Source organism: Sorex araneus, chromosome 3, assembly GCF_027595985.1.
Source record: "Sorex araneus isolate mSorAra2 chromosome 3, mSorAra2.pri, whole genome shotgun sequence".
Classification (NCBI taxonomy): Eukaryota; Metazoa; Chordata; class Mammalia; order Eulipotyphla; family Soricidae; genus Sorex; species Sorex araneus.
Window position 1 is genome coordinate 96,105,428 of NC_073304.1, and position 19,913 is coordinate 96,125,340.

Genomic DNA, 19,913 nt, shown 5'->3' on the forward strand with positions numbered 1-19,913 from the left:
CCACCAGGGGTCACAGTCATGGTCAGTCGCTGGTCATGAGGGTCTGGAGAGATGGTACAGGGGTGAAGGTGCTTACTTTGTTCACCCATCTCCAGTTCAGGCACAGGAACCACACTGTGGAGGGGAGGGAGGAAGGGAAGGTAAAAGAGGGAGGGAGGGAGAGAAGGAGCAGGAGAGAAGGAGGGAGAGGGAGAGAGGGGGGGAGAGGAAGGGAGGGAGGGAAGGAGGGAGAGAGAGAGGAGAGAGGGAGAAAGAGGAGAAAGAGAGGCAGAGAGAGGATTTTGGGGCTGGGAAATAACACTGGTGGAAGGATGGGTGTAAAAAAAAAAAGAATTTTTTTTTTTTTTTAAGAAGAAACCAAACAAAAGAAGGAAAGAAAATTGAGTAGTTGATTTTTTTGAGTAGTTGATACGTGTGTCCGGGAACATGCCACCCGAGTCTCCCGCCTCGAGAGGCGTGCTTTCATGTTCCATACTCTAATGCTGGGACGCGCACTGGTGCTCTCCACTCTGAGAAGCCAGTGGAGATACGTCCTCTCTCGAGCACGTATCTTAAATTACCTCCCCGTCTCTTTTATTTCCCAGTAGACTTGTGATACTCCAATCAATCAATAAATAAATATCTGTGTGTGGGGGGGTATTTTTCATTTATTATTTTTGCTTTCTTTTGTTTTCCTTTCCTCATGAACTCATGTTTTAGATGTGGTCAAGGGTGAAAAAGTGAAGCCGGTGTTTGAGGAGCCGCCTAACCCCACCAATGTGGAGGCCAGCCTGCAGCAGGTGAAGGCCAACGACCCCAGCCTGAAGGAAGTGAACCTCAACAACATTAAGGTAGTTTGCCAGGACTGTTGTCACTTCTCGTGGGGTCCAAAGAACTCAGTGGAGACGACGGACCCTTTGCTTTCACCTCTGTGTGCAACTCAGCAAGGATGCCGGGTTATGGAGCCTTTGAGGCTGATTTTGGGGCCTAATATCCTATTCAAAGGAACTGGGTGTACATGCACTACCGCCGCAGTGTAAGCTCACTACTCATCCAATATTCAGGAGTTTCTGGAGCACACTACCGCATTTGCGGCCGCACAGCACCTCCAAACTCTACAATACCCACATCCCAGTAGGAGCACTCCTAATTAGATGGAGAAGTAACATAGAAGCCAACTAAGTTCAATAAGCAAAAAACACAGAAGGTTCAACTAGCAACAACAGCTTAGTAAAACCCTCAGTCAAGGACTTAGTGTCCCCAGGGTAAGAAAGAACAGTTGTCACAAATTTTCTTTTACAGAAGTGCTTTTTGATAATTGCCTTAGCCATTTGGTTGAAACAAACAATATAAAATAAATTGTTTTGTGCCTGCTAAGGATGCAGGCTTACAGGGGACAGAGGTAGGGGGAAGGTCACACTGGTAGTGGGGTTGGTATAGGAACACTGAATGCCTGTAACAAAATCATCATGAACAACTTTGTAAACCATAGTGTTTAAATAAAGGAGGAAATAAAATTTTTGAAGTGTGTTTTAAAATGGTGATGTCAGGGTCTGGAGCGATAGAAAGAGGGTAAGGCGCTTGCCTACACACGGCCGAACTGGGTTAGATCCCTGGCATCCCTTATGGCTCCCCAAGTCTGCCAGTGATCCCCGAATGCAGAGCCAGGAGTAAGCCCTGCGCACCATGGATGCAGCCCAAAACTAAGTGAGTGAATGAGTGATTTCTCTAATTCTTTAAGAAGGGATCACTGTTCTGTGCGAGCAGTGTATTACTGACCACGCAGTAACAATTTATTCCAAACTTAGGGGCTGAACACAATAAATATGCACATTTTCACACCGTTTCTGAGGATCAGGGACCCGGGGGTGACTTAGCTGGTTGGTTGTGGCCCAGGGTGTCACGTGAGGCTTTAGTGAGGCTATTGTCCACGATTCTGGTCATCTGGAACTCGATGGGGATGGGAAGCTCCATTTCCAAGGTGCCATACTTACCGGCTTTAGGCTGACGGCCTCAGTTTCTCTCCATAGGGCCCCAGTGCCCTCACATGTGACACAGTGTCCCTGTGAGTGAGTAATCAAAAAGAGTGCAGACAAGAAACCGCCATAGTGCCTTTTCTAACTTCCTTGAAGTCACACTTTGTTGCTGCCTTTACTTTTAATTAATGGGGTGCTTTTTGTTGGGTGTTTTTTGTTTGTTTTGGTTTTGTTCTGTTTTTTTTTTTTTGGTTTGGGTTGTGTGTGTGTGTGTGTGTGTGTGTGTGTGTGTGTGTGTGTGTGTGTGTAGGTGATGGTTGTTTTTGGTTTTGAGCAACATCCCTAAGTACTGAGGGCCTGCTCCCAGCTGTAGACTCGGAGGTCACTCCTGGCAGGCTCCGGAGACCATATATAATGGAGAGGACCAAACCCAGGTTGGCTGCATGCAAGGCAAAGTGTTTCAAGTGCTGTTCTGTCTTTCAAGGCCTCTCACTGCCTTTAAAATTTATTTCACAGGGCTGGAGCGATAGCACAGCGGGTAGGGCGTTTGCCTTGCACACGGCCGACCTGGGTTCGATCCCCGGCATCCCATATGGTCCCCCAAGCACTGCCAGGAGCAATTCCTGAGTGCAGAGCCAGGAGTAACCCCTGAGCATTGCTGGGTGTGACCCAAAAAGCAAAAAAAAAATAAAAATAAAAATAAATAAATAAATAAATAAATAAAATTTATTTCACAGTAAGCCGTGTAGCTTTCAGAGGAAAAGAAGGGTGTGTGTGTGTGTGTGTGTGTGTGTGTGTGTGTGTGTGTGTGTGTGTGTGTGTGTGTGTAAGGGGTGGGAGGCAGAGAAGGAGGGAAGAGGAAAGGAATATTGACATCTGAGTTGTTCATTCTTCTAGGGTGAATTCCTAATGACTTTTATCCAGTACTCATGTGCCCTGTCCTTTCGCTGTCAGTGACCACAGCTAGTCTGTGACACAGCCAGGACTCACGTCAGCCTCAGCAGTGCTTATAGCCTGTCTCCTTCCAAGTGCACTCCAGCCCCCCACGCTCCTCTGCTGAGTGCTGCAGCAACGGGTGTAGTGAGACTTACTCAGTATTTATTCTGAAAAACTGACATGAACAGAAAATTACAAAACAAATCATTATAGTATGATACTAGAAAGCCCCCAAATGTTGGAGAACCAGAGTAAGAGGAAATTTCACCCTCCCTAGGAAGCCATTGAAAAAGGAGGTGATAGATAGATAGATAGGTAGATAGATAGATAGATAGATAGATAGATAGATAGTTTTTTTTTTTTTTTTTTTTTGCTTTTTGGGTCACACCCGGCGATGCTCAGGGGTTACTCCTGGCTCTGCACTCAGGAATTACTCCTGGTGGTGCTCAGGGGACCATATGGGATGCTGGGATTCGAACCCGGGTCGGCCGCATGCAAGGCAAACGCCCTACCCGCTGTGCTATCACTCGAGCCCCAGGAGGTGATATTTTAGCCGGGCTTTTAAGATGAGTAGAAATTCATCAGCGAGGGACCAGATCGAGAGTACAGCGGGTATTGTGCTGCCTTGCATGCGACTGACCCGGGTTCAATCTCCGGCATCCCATTTGGTCCCCCAGGCACGAACAGGAGTGATTCCGAGTACAGAGCCAGGAGTAAGCCCTGAGCACCGCCAGATGTGACCCTAATAGCCAAAAATAAGTAAGAAGAACTTCATCAGAGAAAAGAACAAAGGAATTTCCAGGCACAGGGAAAATGACATGTTAAGGTATGGAGGAGAGAGATAGCTCGGCAGGTGGTTAGTCTGGTTAGAATCTGGAGAAGGAAACCCAAATGGGAGTGCGACATATGCCCTGTTTCCTGGTAGGGCGAACTAGACAGGTTCTATAAGGTTCTATAAGGGTGTCTGTTGGCACCCTTATAGAACACAAGGTGGCGCTGTTGGTTCAGGTCGTCTGGCTTCGTAGAGGCTGGGTGTTGAGTGGCTTTTAGAGGGTTATCAGACAACTAAGCACTGAGAGTATACTGAAAAGCTGTGAACATTAGCTTAGGATGGGGGGGTCGCCAACTGCTCATCAACTCTCTTCTGTTTTCCCCATTTAGAACATTCCAATTCCAACGCTGAGAGAGTTTGCAAAGGCGTTGGAGACCAATACTCATGTGAAGAAGTTCAGCCTGGCTGCAACCCGCAGTAACGACCCCGTAGCGATCGTGAGTAAAATTCTTAGAACTCTGACCTGAGGGCGCCAGGGAGAGACGCACGGAGTTTGTTTGTTTGGTGTTTTGGTTTGTTTTTTTTTTTGGGGGGGGGGAGGTTGGGGAAGTTTTTTAGTTAGTTTTTCAGGTCTTTCTAAGATTTGGGAGTAACACCCAGTGATGCTCAAGGATAACTTTCCCTGTGCTCAGGAGTCATTCCTGGCGGTGCTCAGGGGACCACATGGGATGCCAGGGATTGAACCCAGGTCGGCCACATACAAGGCAGATGCCCTATTTACTGGACTATCTCTCCATTCTCAGCCCCACAGGGTCCACTGAACCTTGCCAGAAATAGTCCCTGAGTACTACCTGATGTGGCCCAAAAAACAAAAGGAGAAGAAAAAGGGGGAAAAATATAATTAGAATTTTTTTCTTCTTTTTTGTGGGGAGGTGTGGTGGTGGAAATAACCAGTGGTGCTCAGGGCTTATCCTGGCTCTGCGCTTAGGAACCACCCCTGACGAGGTTCAGGAGTTCATAGGGGATGCTGGGGATTGAACTCAGGTCAGCCACTTGCCTGGCAAGTGCTCTCCCTGCTGTGCTCTCCCCATCTCTCCATTCCGTGTAGGAAGGTTACCTAAGCCTGGAATAGGCCCCTCTTATTTTATCCTGCCCTCTTCCTGCCTATAAAAACATTTCATTTTGTCCCGTTTGTGGGGGAGGGGAAGAGGGAGGTGTTTGGGGCCACCCTGGCAATACTTAGGGGTTTCTCCCAGCACAGTGCTCAGAGATCTCTTTTGACAGTGCTTGGGGGACCTTGCAGTGCCTGGGATGGAATCCTGGTGTCCTGCCTGTACACTGGCCCTTTAAGCCATCCCCCCAACCCTATTTTGTATATATATATATATTTTTTTTAATTGGGGAGAGGGGAATTCTATTCTACTAAATTTCCTGGTGCATAAATTATATATTAGAGCCCAAATTATTATATCTTCAAGATCAACACAAATGGGATTTTTATATTAACACCAGAATCTGAAAAAAAAAATTGTTGAGAGCCACCCGAAGGCCCTGTTTCTGCTCTGTGCTTGAGATCACCCAGTCAGCAGAGGAAGTCCCTGGACTGTGACTCTGACTGTCACGGGTGTTATTCCTCCCATTAATAGCTCACGTTTCTGGGATAATTCTGAGTGCCATCACCGATTTCTGTGCTCTGTACGTGTCATCTCCTCTAATCCTCAAATGCTGTGAAGCCTGTCACTATTATTAATCCCCACTGGAAGGAGTGAGCAGCCTGAGGCTTGCAGCGCTTGAGTCACCTCGTCAGGGTAACACAGGCCGTGAGTAGCAAAGCCGGGATTTCCCACCTGGTCTTTCTGGTTCCTCAGTCTGGATGCTCAACCATCAAGCTGTGTGCAATGTTTGCCTGACGTTGCTGTCATCGTTTGCTCAAGTGTACCGGTTGTCAAGACACTGAACACCAGGCTGTGATTCCTAATCCCCCAATGCTCAGCCGTTAACTTGCTCAGCCCTTGACTATCAATGTGATGTAGTGTAAAAGGTTTTTGAAAAATCTAAAATATCAACAAGCACAACATGAGAATATTGATTACCTCCCATGGCCCTGGCACCAAGTAGATGTTTAAAAAATACTTGCAGGGGTGGGGGGCGGGCAGGGAGATAGAACTGCAAGTTAAGCAGTTTGCCTTGCGTGTGGCTGACCCAGTTTCGATCCCTGGTACCATATATAGTCCCCTGAGCTCCACCAGAAATGATCCCCGAGTGGGGCCGGAGTGATAGCACAGGGGTAGGGCATTTGCCTTGCACGAGGCCGACCTGGGTTCAATCCCAGGCATCCCATATGGTCCCCCAAGCACCGCCAGGAGTAATTCCTGAGTGCAGAGCCAGGAGTGACCCCTGAACAACGCTGGGTGTGACCCAAAAAGCAAAAAAAAAAAAAAAGAAATGATCCCCAGTACAGAACTGGGAGTAAGCCCTGAGCACTGCCACGTGTGACCCAAAAACCAAAAAAATAAAATAAAATGAAAATACCTGTAGATGAACAAAAGGGCCTGCCCTCCAACCCGTCGACTACAGAGTATATTTCCATAATGACCACAGTAAATTGGAAGTCAACGCCAGATAAGAAAGGCTCTTCTGAAAATCCATGTTTTTTACTGACAGTTATATTATGTCTGTGTACTTTGAAAGCAATTTGAAATGTGAAACCTATCACTAAAACAGAATTACAGCATTGATCAGATGGAATTAGTAATTTCAGGATTCCAGACAATGTATAATTTTGTTTAATCTCTGACCTTTAATAGGCTTGTTTTCAATACAGAAAAAAATTACTACAGGGCCAGAGAGATGATATGGTGGTGAGGTGTCCCGTCCCGCGGGACCAAGTTATTCCAGGGTCTGAAGAGGCGCTACCTGAAAGAGCAAGGGCGAGAAAGAAGAGGGAGACCAAGCAAGCAACTCTTGTCAAGGTCTCGTTTATTGAAGGCAGAAGCACAAAATATATAGGCCGTAGGGCAGGCCGGAACAGGGGTCCGGAGGGGGTCACGAGGGGTGTTTGCGTAAGGGGACATGACGGGCCGGAGCATGATTTGTCTGTGCTTTTTTGTCCTCAGCACAGGATGTCTGTCTCTGTAACAGTTCAGCTATTATCTTGTGACGCATATATTTTCATAATATCCTGGTGGCTAATCTTTGTTTAGGGAACGGCCAAGTTCTCTTTCCCAAGGGTTCGGCCCCCAATAGTGAGGCAGTTGTCTTACCCAAGTTCATGCCCTGCTACCACAGAAACTCCGTTAAACACTACTAAGACTGATTCCTGTTGGGGCAGAGTGACAGTTCAGTGGTTAGAGCATTTGTCTTGCATGCGCTCGACCCAGGTTCAATCCCTGACATCCATATGGTGTGTCATTTCCCCCCCCCACCCCCCGCTGCCACTCCACAGAGCAGTGCCTGCAGAGGCAGGAGTGAGCCCTGAGCGTCACCAGGTGTACCCCCCCCAAAAAAATACACACTGATTCCTGAGCACAGCCAGGTATGACCCACCTACCCTCCAAAATGCATACATACATATTTTGTGTATTATGTGTGTGTATATACACAAAATACGTATGTATGTATTTTGGAGGGTGTGTGTATATATATGTGTGTATATATATACACACACATAATATACAAAACATGTGTATTATATATACACACATAGTACACACACACATATATATTCACAACATATATGTGGGTGATTAAAAAGATGAGTAAAGGGGCTGGAGTGATAGAACAGTGGGTAGGGCATTTGCCTTGCACGTGGCTGACCCAGGTTCGATTCCCAGCATCCCATATGGTCCCCCGAACACCTCCAGGAGTAATTCCTGAGTGCAGAGCCAGGAGTAACCTCTGAGCATAGGTGGGTGTGACCCAAAAAGCAAAAAAAAAAAAAAAATTTTTTTTAATGATTTGTCATACATTTAATATGTTCTTCTCAGTAAAATAACAGAGATGGGACTAGTTTCTAATTTAGTCAATCATTGGAAAGAATAGTCTACCAATGACACTAGTTCAGAAAGGCCACGGCCAAGTCCCCTAGATAGCGTGTGGGTGCCCTTGCTCTGCCGTGCTGGCTCTGAGTTGACAGTGCGCTGCGGTGTATGTTGGGGAAGCCACATCCGAGTGCCAGCTGCTGTGCATGCACCAGCACCAGCATGTCCCCAAGATAGTGATGTGACCCACGTGGCGGGCACTGTCCCTCTCACTGGTCAGTAATCTCACCTTGTGCCTGGGCAGCTTCCTGGGGTCCCGTCCACTCTGCTCCTCCTTCCAGCCTGGCCCTCCTCAGGAAAGGCCCTTTCTGCGGGCTGGGAGCCAGTGGGCTATCCCACCAACAGTAAAGATCTTCACTTCTTCTTACTAGTGTGGGGACCGCTTGGATGGGCGGTGTGGGCCTGACAGTCCAGTGCGCATGCTGGTGTCACTGGAGGCCACCAGGACCCCCACTGGAATTGGAGACCAGTATTGCGGCTCCAACTCAGGCCTCCTCCTTCAAAGCACCCTGCCTCACCCCTCAAGCTCTCCCCTGGCTCCAGTGAAGACCTTCAGACTGAGGTGACCAGGGAACCACCTGGGGTGGGGGATTCAGACTCATCCTTCCAGCTGAGAGCTTCTAGAGACTTCCCGGTTTCAGGTGCAAACACGGAAAACAGGTGAAGCTCATGTGGCATCGGCAGCGGGTGTGTCTAAAGGCATCATCCCCGTTTTCTCAACAAGGCATCTCAGGCTCATGTAGTACCTTGGTGATGCCCGCGCAGAATATAATGAGTGAATTTATATGGCCCAGCCTGGAAATGAATTTTAGCAACCTGTAATCAAGTTTGGTTTACTCCACCCCGAATCCGCCCATGTGACCACCTCTGTGGCAGGGACCTTGAATGGACCTTGTCCCTCTCAGGGCCGATGTAGAGAAAAGGCTCAGATACACAGATCTGTGATGTCCCCTAAAAGTCAAGCGTTTGGGGCAGTCTGGTTCAGCAGAAATAAAGTGAAAGTCACACCATAAGACACCTATGTAGCTTCTATGTTTGTGTGGGATTTGGGGGGGTGGGGGTGGGAGCCCCCACTTGGCAGTGCTTGGGGCTTACTCTGGGCTCTGCACTCAAGGATCACTCCTGGCAGTCTCAGGGGACCCTCTGGGGTGCCAGGGATTGAATTCAGGTTGGCCACATGCATGCAAAGCAAGCTTCAAACTTGCTGTTCTACTGTCCCGGCCCCCTATTTTAGTTTTCTAGTATCAATGTTAAAATAGCTGAAAGGTGAAATTAATCTTAATAACATTTCGTTTAAGTAATGTTCAACATACTTTGATTGCACACTGCAGTGTGAAAGTGTAACACAGCGCCCCCACGCGTGCTTTTTCACATCCCTCCTTTGGAATCCTGGGCAGGTTTCCCTTTTCCGTCCCCTCGCCCTGCAGACTCTGAGGGGTGACTCCTGGCTCTGCACTCAGGAATGACTCCTGGCGGTGCTCGGGGAATCATATGGGATGCTGGGAATTGAACCCGGGCCAGCCGCGTGCCAGGCAAACGCCCTACCCGATGTGCTATCAATCCAGCCCACGCTCTGGGTTTTCCACAGATGTGTTGGCGACCTGTGTCTCAGGGCTGCTGCCTGGCTGGCCCAAGTTTACGTGGCACAGGAAACCGCCTTGTTGCACAGTCCCACAAGCCACCAGAAGGGAAACTTTAGTTGCTGTTCTCTGGGGAGTGGAGGGTGGGGATCAGGCCCAGGGCTCCCATGTGCAAACCCTGTGCATCAGCCCTTTGAGCTTGTTTTCTTCTGAGGAAGCAAAACTTAAAAAATATTCTCGGGCCAGTGGTATAGTACAGGGGAGAGGGTGTTTTCCTTGCTTGTGGCTGACCCACATTTTAATCCCTGATGCCTCATATGGTTCCCCCAGAGCCTGCCAGGAGTAACCCCTGGGTACAGAGCCGGAGGTAAGACCTGAGCACAGCTGGGTGTGCCCCCTCCAGCCCCCTCCAGAAAAAAAATGTAAATGCATTTCTGGGACCAGAGATATAATATAGTTAGCATTGCTTGCCTTGTAAGTGGCTAACCTGCGTTCAGTTCCTGGCACTATAATATATATATATATATATGTATATATGTGTGTGTATATTATATACATATATGTATATGTGTAGTGTATGTATGTGTGTATATATGTATATATGTGTGTGTGTGTGTGTGTGTATATAGTCCTGCCCCTTACCCTGAAAGAGCCTCCAATGCGGCACCGCTGGGAAGAACGAGTAAACAGATGCTGCTAAAAAATCTCAGAGCTAGGACGAATGGAGATGTTACTGGCGCCTGCTCGAGCAAATCAATGATCAACAGGATGATAGTGATACAGTCCTGCCCCACCCTGCCAGGAGTGATCTCTGAGCACAGAGCCAGGAGTAAGCCCTGAACATAGCTGGGTATGTCCCCCAAAAAACAAACAAAAGAAATGTATTTCTGGGGCTGGAGAAGTAATAGTACAGGGGTTAAGGCACTTGCCTTCCCCACAGCCCACCTGGTTCAGTCCCCTGCATTGCACGTGGTCCCCAGAGGCCCAAGTCGGGACTCAGCCCTGAGCACATCCGGATGTGGCCCTGAAGAAGCCAAAACTAAATAAGTAAATTGCTAAAGTGGATTCTACCCTCAATTCGTATGACACTTAAGGACCCTCATCTTGGTTTTACCAGGGTTCTCCTTACCACATACAACAGATGCCCAAATAGTTGCTGAACTGAAAAGGACTTGGGCCTCCAGCCCAGGCATATGTTTGGCTGGTTTCCCCCTGTTTTGTTCAGTATGAGAAAAAGTGTTTTCCCAAGTCCGAAAGAAATTGGCAAGATCATGACTCCTTGCCAGGAAGTCCTGCACGTCTGCTCAGAAGGTCTCCCGGCACTGACATTTTGCTGTCCCAGGAATGAAATGTCCGTCCCCAGCCTTGGAACACCCTGAGGAATGGCGGGGTGCATTTCCTTCCGGTGCGCTCATTAAAATGTGTACATTTCGGTCTAATTAAAGACCTTGGCAATGAGTAAAATGAATGAATGCATTTTAATTTAGCTGACGGACGCTGCTGCTAGCTCACATCCTTCAGCTTTCTTTGTAGATCAAACAGCCTTTTGGCTAAAACACGGGGGTCCCCTCCACTCTCCATCTCGTCCCAACTCAGGGCAGTTTTGTTCTCCAGAGGGCTCATGGCCTGACTGGAGGCATTTGGAGTGGCCACATCTGGAAGGGATTCTGTTGGCGTTCAATGGGTGTCAGAGGCCAGAGACGCTGCTAGGTTTGCTTCGACACAAACAACCCCTCTCACAACATGAATTCTTCTCCAGCCACCAATGTCTGCAGTGCAGAGGTTGGGAATCCCTGCCTTTGTCTCAAGTCCTATTCCTTTTCCTTTTCCTTCTTGGGGTTTTTGGATTTTGGTTTTTGTTTTTATGGGCCATCACAAGAAATTAAATAGTTCAAAGGTTCCTTGTTACATCTCCCAGCTAATCACTACAAGCAGTTTGTTTTTCATTCTTGTAGTTGTTGTCTTTATGACTTTAATTAAAATGGTTGTTGGTCCTGGCAGAACATTAGTCACCTGAAGAACGTTTCAAAAATGCAGCTGTCCAGTTCACATCCTGAGAGTTTGAGGCTGTGAACTCTGTGTGTGTGTGTGTGTGTGTGTGTGTGTGTGTGTGTGTGTGTGTGTGTGTGTGTGTGAGTGATAGGAGCCACCCCTAGCCGTGCTACAGGAAAGTGATGGGTGGTTGGGAGTCACCAAGGCTACATCTGGCAGTGTTCAGAGGGCCATGTAATGCCAAAATCAGACTCTCGCCCAGCACATGTGCTCTAACATTTGGTCTATTTCTTTTATTATTTTTATTTGCCCACTCGAGCAAATTAAAGATCAAAAGTGTGACAAGTGATTGCACTGCACTGTCGTCCCATTGTTCATTGATTTGCTCAAGCGGGAACCAGTAATGTCTCCAGTGTAAGACTTGTTACTGTTTTTGGCATATCGAATATGCCACGGGCAGCTTGCCAGGCTCTGCCACTCGGGCGGGATACTCTCAGTAGCTTGCCAGGCTCTCCGAGAGGAACAGAGGAATCAAACTGGATCGGCTGCATGCAAGGCAAACACCCTACCCACTGTGCTATTAAGATGCCGTGATTTACAGAGTCACTCATAATAGAGTTGTTTCAGGCATCTAGTGTCCCAACACCAGTCTCCCCTTCTCTCCACCAGTGTCCCCACATTCCCTCCCACCCCCCTTGGCAGGCATATAAAAACCTTATTTTATTTTCCTTGCTCCACCAAAACTTAATGGAATGGCAAATGGAATTATCAGAAAGTAACTCAGTAGAAGTCAATTTCTGATGGATGATTGTATATGATTTTATTCTATGTGTATAAAAAATTCAAATCATTAATACAGCAAAATATACTGCCTTAACTCATTTACATAAATAAGTTTTCAACTCTGGCTTCTAAAATATATTGCACTAAATTTCATTTTGTACTTATTTTGATAATCATCATGCCATCGAGCCCATTTCCCCAACCCTACATAGGTCTATTTTTTTATAGCTTCCAGGACATTCTACTATGCAGCCCAAGAGGGACGCCCCTAACCTACATGCTTTTTCGTTTCTGCTCACCAGCTCCCATAGCATTTGTCTCTCCTTTAGAAGTCTCCAGGGCGGTCTGTCCTCACTCAACTTCCCTTCTCCTCTACTTCCAAATAATAGTTACTCCATTACTTTCAAACATTTTGAACTTTACCGTGTTTGTCATTATATTTCTGCTTTTAGGTAGAGTGATTCCAAAAGATTAAAACGTAGCCATCAGCATTGACATCTGACTGAACTACAAAAAACCTCTATTCTCCTAGACCTCCCAATCTAGTCACTAAAGGCAGGCCCAATTCCTGTTCTTTCATGATAGCTTACTTCTTTCTTGCTAGGGGTTCTTAGGAATCTCTGTTTCCTGCTGTCCTTCTGAAACCTCGCTGGAATGTGTCCACGTAGTCTTTTTTGTTGTTGTTTATTCTGCTTAGCAACCAGTGAGGTTGTTAGGGTTTGTTTTTTTTTTTTTCAGATAAGGGCTACTCGATTTTTCCCACTCTGAAAGGTTTTCCCCTAGTATTTCTTAGTTTCTTGTCTTCTCTTGTCTTTTATCTTTTTTTTGGTCTTTATTCTTTTACCCTTCTGAAATTCCGATGAATGTTGAATTTCTGTATTGTTTATCTATATTTCCTAACATTTCTAATACTTTCTTTATGTCTTTGTACTCTGCATTCTTGTGAATATTCTCAGCTTTATCTTACAGATTTTAACTCACCGACTTGGTCTCCAGCCATGTTTACTTTATAACTCTGGATATCTATTACTTTGTTTTAATCTTGCATTTTAAACTTCCAGAATGTTTTCTTGGGCAGCAGAGCCAGGAGTGATCACTGAGCACTGCCAGGTGTGGCCCAAAAAACATACCAAAAGAAAACAAAACTGAATGTTTTCTTGTTTGTATTGCCACTGTTTTTCACAAACATCAGAATTTGTTTTTTAAGAAAATGTTCTTTTTTTTCCTTTTAGGAGGTGTTTCAGGCATACAGTGTCTGAAGGGGGATGAAAAGAGGGGGTGAGAAGAGGGGGAATAGCAATTATAGCTTTTATAGTTGCTTCTGCTCTCAATAATCTTTGTTCCCTCTACACCATACTGTCTTATTTGATCCCTGAGCAAAAAGCCAAGAGCAAGCCCTGAGCACTGCGCTCCCCCCACCTCCAAAAAAGGAAATCCATGTTGGAGAGCTTGTATACTGAGTAGGTAAGGCGCTTGCCATGCTCACAGCTAATCTGGGTTCAAATCCTGGTACCACATATGGTTCCTCAAATATCACCTCTGAGCATAGAGCCAGGACTAGCCCCTGAGTACCGCTAGGCGTGGCCCACCAAAAAAAAAAACAAAAAACAAACAAATAAAACTATTATGTATCCCTTAAAAAAAATTGGGGGGGGGGGACTTTTGCAGGTATTGAACTCAATGATGGGCTTTTGAACTGTTCCTTTTTATTGTAGTTTTAAAGTCACTGTGCCACCTATAATTTAAGGTTTTCTTTACAATGAAAGTGCGGGACTGGGGAATGCAGTAAGGAAATCTCTGGAAACGCTAATGGTTCTGTCTTCCGGAATAATAAGGCTTTTGCAGATATGCTGAAAGTGAACAAGACCTTGGTAAGTCTCAACGTGGAGTCCAATTTCATCACCGGGACCGGGATCCTGGCCCTGGTGGAGGCACTGAAGGAAAATGACACCGTGACGGAGATCAAGATTGACAACCAGGTCAGCAGCCCCTCAGGGCCAGTGGGGGCAGAGGGGGGGGTGGAAGGGAGGAGATGCAGATGCAGTTTGGAGCACTTGGTGGTGATCTGGGTAGATAATTAAACGCTGCACAGTGGGGCAGCCATTTGTCCTGGCTGGGCACTGTAAAGGAAAGGAGGGAAGGACAGAGTGGCCATGCCCTGATCTGTCCCTGATCCCCCTCCTGGCCTCTGGCAGGCATTTCAGCCCAGCTCTGTCTCAGATAGTGCCGTGGAGAAGGCACTTGCCATGCACACGGCCAGCCTGTACCACAGAGGGTCCCCTGAGTACCACCAGGAGTGACCCCTGAGCTCGTGCCAGGAACAAACACTGAGCATCTCTGGGTACAGCCAAAAGAAAACAAAGCGCACTTTTGTATTTTTAGGGTTTGTTTTCCATTTATGATTGTATTTAAAACGTCTTTGTATTATAATGCACTATCTCATGGTAATTCAATAAAATAAAAATTAATATAAAAAAGAAACATATGCCTTATAGGGTCTCTTAAGGAAGCTATTGACCCTCATATACCCTATGCCCTATTAAGTTATTAGTAAACCTCAGTGTATACTTTACTAAGATAATGTTTCTCTGCTCTGCACATTTTTACAAAGTTGATTAAAACAGCAAAACTGTAAGTTAAAAAAAGCCTTTGTATTTAACATTTTAAAAAGAGAACTATAGGGGCTGGAGCGATAGCACAGCGGGTAGGGCGTTTGCCTTGCATGTGGCCAACTTGGGTTTGATTCCCAGCATCCCATATGGTTCCCCGAGCACCACCAGGAGTAATTCTTGAGTGCAGATCCAGGAGTAACCCCTGTGCATCGCCGGGTGTGACCCAAAAAGCAAAAAATAAAATATAAAAAACAATAAAAAGGAGAACTATATCCAGATTGTATAAACTTTGGTGCCATGTATTGGCTTGAGTTTATGCAACACAAAGTCCTCAAAACAACAAAACAGGTGCAGAAGAAACATTTCATCCACTTCAAAGCGTCCCCTCTGGGGTTGAAGAGATAGTCCAGCTGGTAAGGTGCTAGCCTTGCAATGCAGCCAACCTGTTTGGTCACCAGCACCACATATGGTCCCCTGAGCACTGCCCCAGAAGTGACCCCTGAGCACTTCTAGGTGTCACCAAAAAAATATATATATATAAAATGTCCTCTCACCCAAAGTGACTTTCTTCAGCTTCCAAATCCTTCCCATGGCCATCGGCAGGCCCATCCCACAAAGTCCCCAGGTGGTTTGCTGGAGATGTGTGAGAGGAACAAGTGACTTCTGTATTGTCCCTTTAGTCACCCCTGGCCCATCAGTGCTGGTGGCAGCTCCAGTCTTCATCTCCGCCCTCGACAGGGTCCCACTGTTATGTGTCAGAACTCAGCTCTTCCTGAAACACAGGGGCAGTCTGGTCTCTCTGACTCTGTTTTGTTTGTTGGGTTTGGGTTTGGGGCCACGTCCAGCTGTGTTCAGGGATTATTCCTCACTCCTGGCAGTGCTCAGGGGATCCTGATCCCCACGTCCTGCCAGGAGCAAAGTTCCAGGGATCGAGCCCAGGTTGGCTGTGTGCACAGCAAGTGCCCAGCCCGCTGTACTATCTCTCTAGCCTCTCTCTTACCCTTCAACTGCCTCTGTCACCCACTCTGCTCACAAATCAGTAGACATGCAGAATTATGACTTTATGACTCTCACCGGAATTACCACCATTTACTGTTTCTTGTAGCGAGATTTGTCTCCTAGGTTATTGCATGAAAATGAAAGGAACCAAGAATTTACCATTTCAATATATATATTTTTTTTCTGATCATGCTAGAAATTGAATCCCGGTCTTCAGTATGTGTGAGGTAATTGCTGTCCTGCTGAGTTACATCCCTGGCAAATTTCTAAAAAACAAATTCTTTTTAATGTATCTGTGATTTGTTGGGTTAGCGAGGTAGGAGGAAATGAACCACACCCACCTGACTGACTCCAAGAGCAAAGAATTTAGCCTCAGCATTTGCCTCAGTCCAAAAGTTTCTCCAAAAGTGTTTATCCTTCATCTTCTTGGTACTTATGTTTTCCAAATGTAAAAGGCATGTTCTTAAATGACATATAATTAAGCATTCAAAATTGCCTGGTGGCTGGGGGCTGGAGCTATAGCAGAGTGGGTAGGGTGTTCGCCTTGCATGTGGCCGACACAGGTTTGATCCCCAGCATCCCATATGGTCCCCCGAGCACCACAAGGAGTAATTCCTGAGTGCAGAGCCAGGAGTATCCCTTGTGCATCGTCAGGTGTGAACCAAAAAGCAAAATAAATAAATAAATCTGAAAAAAAAAAAATGCCTGGTGGAGCCAGAGATAGTATAGCAGGTAAGGCACTTGCCTTGCACATACCTTACCCAATTTCAATTCCAGGCATTGCATAGGGTCCCCTGAGCACTGCCACGATGATCCCTGAGCACAGAGCCAGGATTAAACCCTGAGCCCCCCGCCATCCCCCAAAAAATAAAGCACCTTTGTTTAAACTGCAGATACTGGAGTATGTTGGAAACCCCAAACCTTAGGTGTATTTTACATGTAGAATCTTTTTCATCATAATTTTGCCTTGCTTTTTTCAGTTTTGCATATCAGCAGATTCAGCTGCCTTTGGATTTTGCTTATAGACAAGGAGCAGGTCTCAAATAAAAATGTAGGAGAAAGGGGGGTGGGGCCAGGTACCAATGAAGAATCAGAACTTATCTCAAAAAAAAATGTAGGAGAAAAATGGCTCCAATGATTTTGCCCTTTTGGTTTTATTTTATTTTATTTTTGTTGAATCCCCATGAGATACAGTTAAAAGCTTTCACATTTGAATTTCAGTCATACAGTGATCGAACACCCATCCCTCCACCAGTGCGCACTTTCCACCACCAATGTCCCCAGTATCCCTCCCGCCCCATTCTTAGGTTTTATTTTTATTATGTTTCTGGGATCACTCCTGGCAGGGCTGGGGATCATGTGGTATGCCAGGAATAAAACTGGGTGGGCTACGTGCCAGGCAAGCATCCTACCTGCTGAACTACCTCTCCAGCCCACTTTGTCCCTTTGAATGTGAGACCTGCCACTTAGCCTCTGTCTAAGAAGTCTGCACACATCTCAGCCATGCAAGTCACGTCTCCTCTTCTCTTGTCTCCCCCTGTGCGTATGTACCCCCACAACCAGAGACAGCAGTTGGGAACGGCCGTCGAGATGGAAATTGCCCAGATGCTGGAGGAGAATTCCAGGATCCTCAAGTTTGGATATCAGTTTACCAAGCAAGGGCCACGTACCAGGGTGGCAGCTGCTATCACAAAGAATAACGACCTCGGTAATGGGCCTTTGGTTGAGTCAGATGCATCACTTACATGTGAAATAAATTGACAGAGCTATGGAAGGAAGGTTAAACTTAGAAGCAGCTTCCCCTGAGTCCTGCACCCCTGCTGCACCCCACCCTCCTGAGGGCTTACTCCCGATTCTGTGCTCAAGGATCATTCCTGGCAGGGATTGGGGAACGATACAGGGTGCCAGAAATGAACCTGGGTTGGCCAGATGGAAGGCAAGAGCCCTACCCACTATACTATCTCTCCAGACCCAGAATGAGACAATGGGACCGATTGGGAAAGCTGGGTCAGCTGACATCCCCTCAGCCTACAGCAGGCAAGCAAAGGGATTGTCTAGAGTCAGTAGTCCACTGGGCCAACAGCAGGCCTCAGTGACCAGTTTGAGGGTCAGGAATAGAGTGGCCAGGCCTTGAACGGGCAAACTGGCCAAAGTGCCCCACCCAATAAACAGTGCCAGGCCCTGCAGAGATTCAGAGAGTGGACAAGGGGTCATCTAACAGTTAGACCCAGAGGGACAGGTAATGGTAAGCGTCCAGTTGTCTGCCCAGACGTGCTCCAAAGGCCCAAATCAGGTATGGCCTGTGGCCCCCGAGGCACAGGCTTGCTTTCAGGGTGCAGTAGGAGATGCCCGGGGGGCGGCCCAGCAAACAGGGCTTCAGGAATGGGTGGGAGCAGCAGTGGAAAGCAGCCAGGAGAAGCACATGCAGCCCACAGATGAACAGTGTGGAGTCACAGGAACACGAGGCAGGAAGCAGTGGGGAGGTGACCTTGCGCACAGGAGGCAACTCTGGGCAGCTGTTTCATGTTTCCCACTGGGGGGAGGCTTGCCAGGGTCCAGCCCCGAGTGAACATGCCTGAGGCAGGGACACTGCAAAGATTAAGATAAGAGTTGGGGCTGGAGCTACCCAGCAGGTAGGGCATTTGCCTTGCATGCAGTTGACCCAGGCTCAATCCCCAGCATTCCATATGGTCCCCCAAGTACCCCCAGGAGTAATTCCTGAGTGCAGAGCCAGGAGTAACCCCTGTGCATCGCTGGGTATGACCCAAAAAGAGAAAAAAAAAGAAGAAGAAAGAAAAGAGACATGGCCCCAAGAACTGCCAGGATTAATTCCTAAGTGCAGCACCCAGAGTTAGCTCTAAGCATGGCCAGGTATGACCCACCCACCCCCGCAAAAAAAGAGAAGAAAAGAGACACAAGTAAGAGAGAGAGAGAGAGAGAGAGAGAGAGGGAGGGAGAGAAAGCGCAGGCCAGGCTCACAACTTTACAGTCCGACTGTCCCCCAGGTACAATATTTATTGCTTAGCTATCAGAAGGAGAACAACATTCTTTGGGCAAATGCCTTAATTCTCTTCATCTATCCAGGCTAGACTTTTACACATCCAAGGGCCTTTGTATATCAGGACACACATCTTTGTATTGGGTTTTCTCCAAGAGAGATTCTTCTGGGAGACGGAGCAGAAATAAAACAATTACAAGACCCCTCTGGGCAGTATTCTGGGTTTCAAGGCCCCCCCAGACCTCACCTTCTCTCTGGCTCCTTTATCTTAATCCTAGTGCCCTGCGGGCCGCTTAAGTTTGGGCAAGACCTCCCCGCCAGGCCACTTTCTTGCTGAATCGAGGGATATTAGGGACGCCCCTTTGTATGAGCCGAAGAGGGCAGATTGGAGCTTGCGGGTGAGGATCAGAGAGAGAAATGGGGAACAGATGGTCTCACTGTCGTGGATTCGAAGCACCGGCCTAAAGGAATGTCTGGGCTCTGACTTTGTGTGCCCCCTCTGAGTGTACTGCTATGGTGGTTGATGCTTCGGAGGGGTGGGTTGGCGTGATTGGGGGGGGGGGCGAGGGTTCTCTCAAACAGTGCTCTGGGAGGCTTGGGGGCCACTTGTAGGAATACTTGGCCCAACTCTGTGATCTAACAATTTAGTACTGGGGTGTCAGGTTCCAACTGGGCTCTATCCAGCAGTGCTTGTGGTGCCCTGTGGTCCAGGGAATCAAACCTAGCACATGGAAACGCATGTTCCACAGACCTTGAGCAATCTCCTGGCCCCTGCATAAGAGTACTCCTTTTAAAACAGGTTTAGAAATGTCTAGCTTCTGGGGGCTGGGGTGATAGCACAGCAGGTAAGGCACTTGCCTTGCACACGGCCAACCCAGCTTCGATCCCCAGGATCCCATCTGGTCCCCTGAGCACTGCCAGGAGTAACCCCTGAACATTGCTAGGTGTGGCCCCCAAATCAAAAGAGAATAAAGGAGAAGAAATGCCTAGCTTCTGTTTGCTGCTCCTCCCGATTATTCAAGCTGCAGTCAGAGTTGGTAGTAGGTTGTGAGAGCCAGCTGGTGGTCAGGTCGCAACCAGAGTCCCAAGCCAGTTCTGTGGCAACATGACCATGGAAATATTCAGAAGTTGACCATTTTGTTGGGTCTGTTCTGGATCTTGTATGCCATAGGAATGAGAAAATTCTGATGTTCGAGCTTGCAGCCACAACTTTATTTAAATATAAAATTCCACAAGACACTGAACT

At 47.2% G+C, this 19,913-nt stretch overlaps 1 protein-coding gene across 1 annotated transcript in view; it reads left to right on the forward strand.

The window, feature by feature from the left end:
- Positions 1 to 19,913, forward strand: part of TMOD2 (tropomodulin 2) — a 58,908-nt gene that overhangs the window by 30,606 nt on the left and 8,389 nt on the right. Inside the window, exons 6-9 of the mRNA XM_055130291.1 lie at positions 700 to 830; positions 4,053 to 4,160; positions 13,894 to 14,037; positions 17,233 to 17,377. Coding sequence (XP_054986266.1) covers positions 700 to 830; positions 4,053 to 4,160; positions 13,894 to 14,037; positions 17,233 to 17,377 — 528 coding nt within the window. The remainder of the gene's footprint in view (positions 1 to 699; positions 831 to 4,052; positions 4,161 to 13,893; positions 14,038 to 17,232; positions 17,378 to 19,913) is intronic.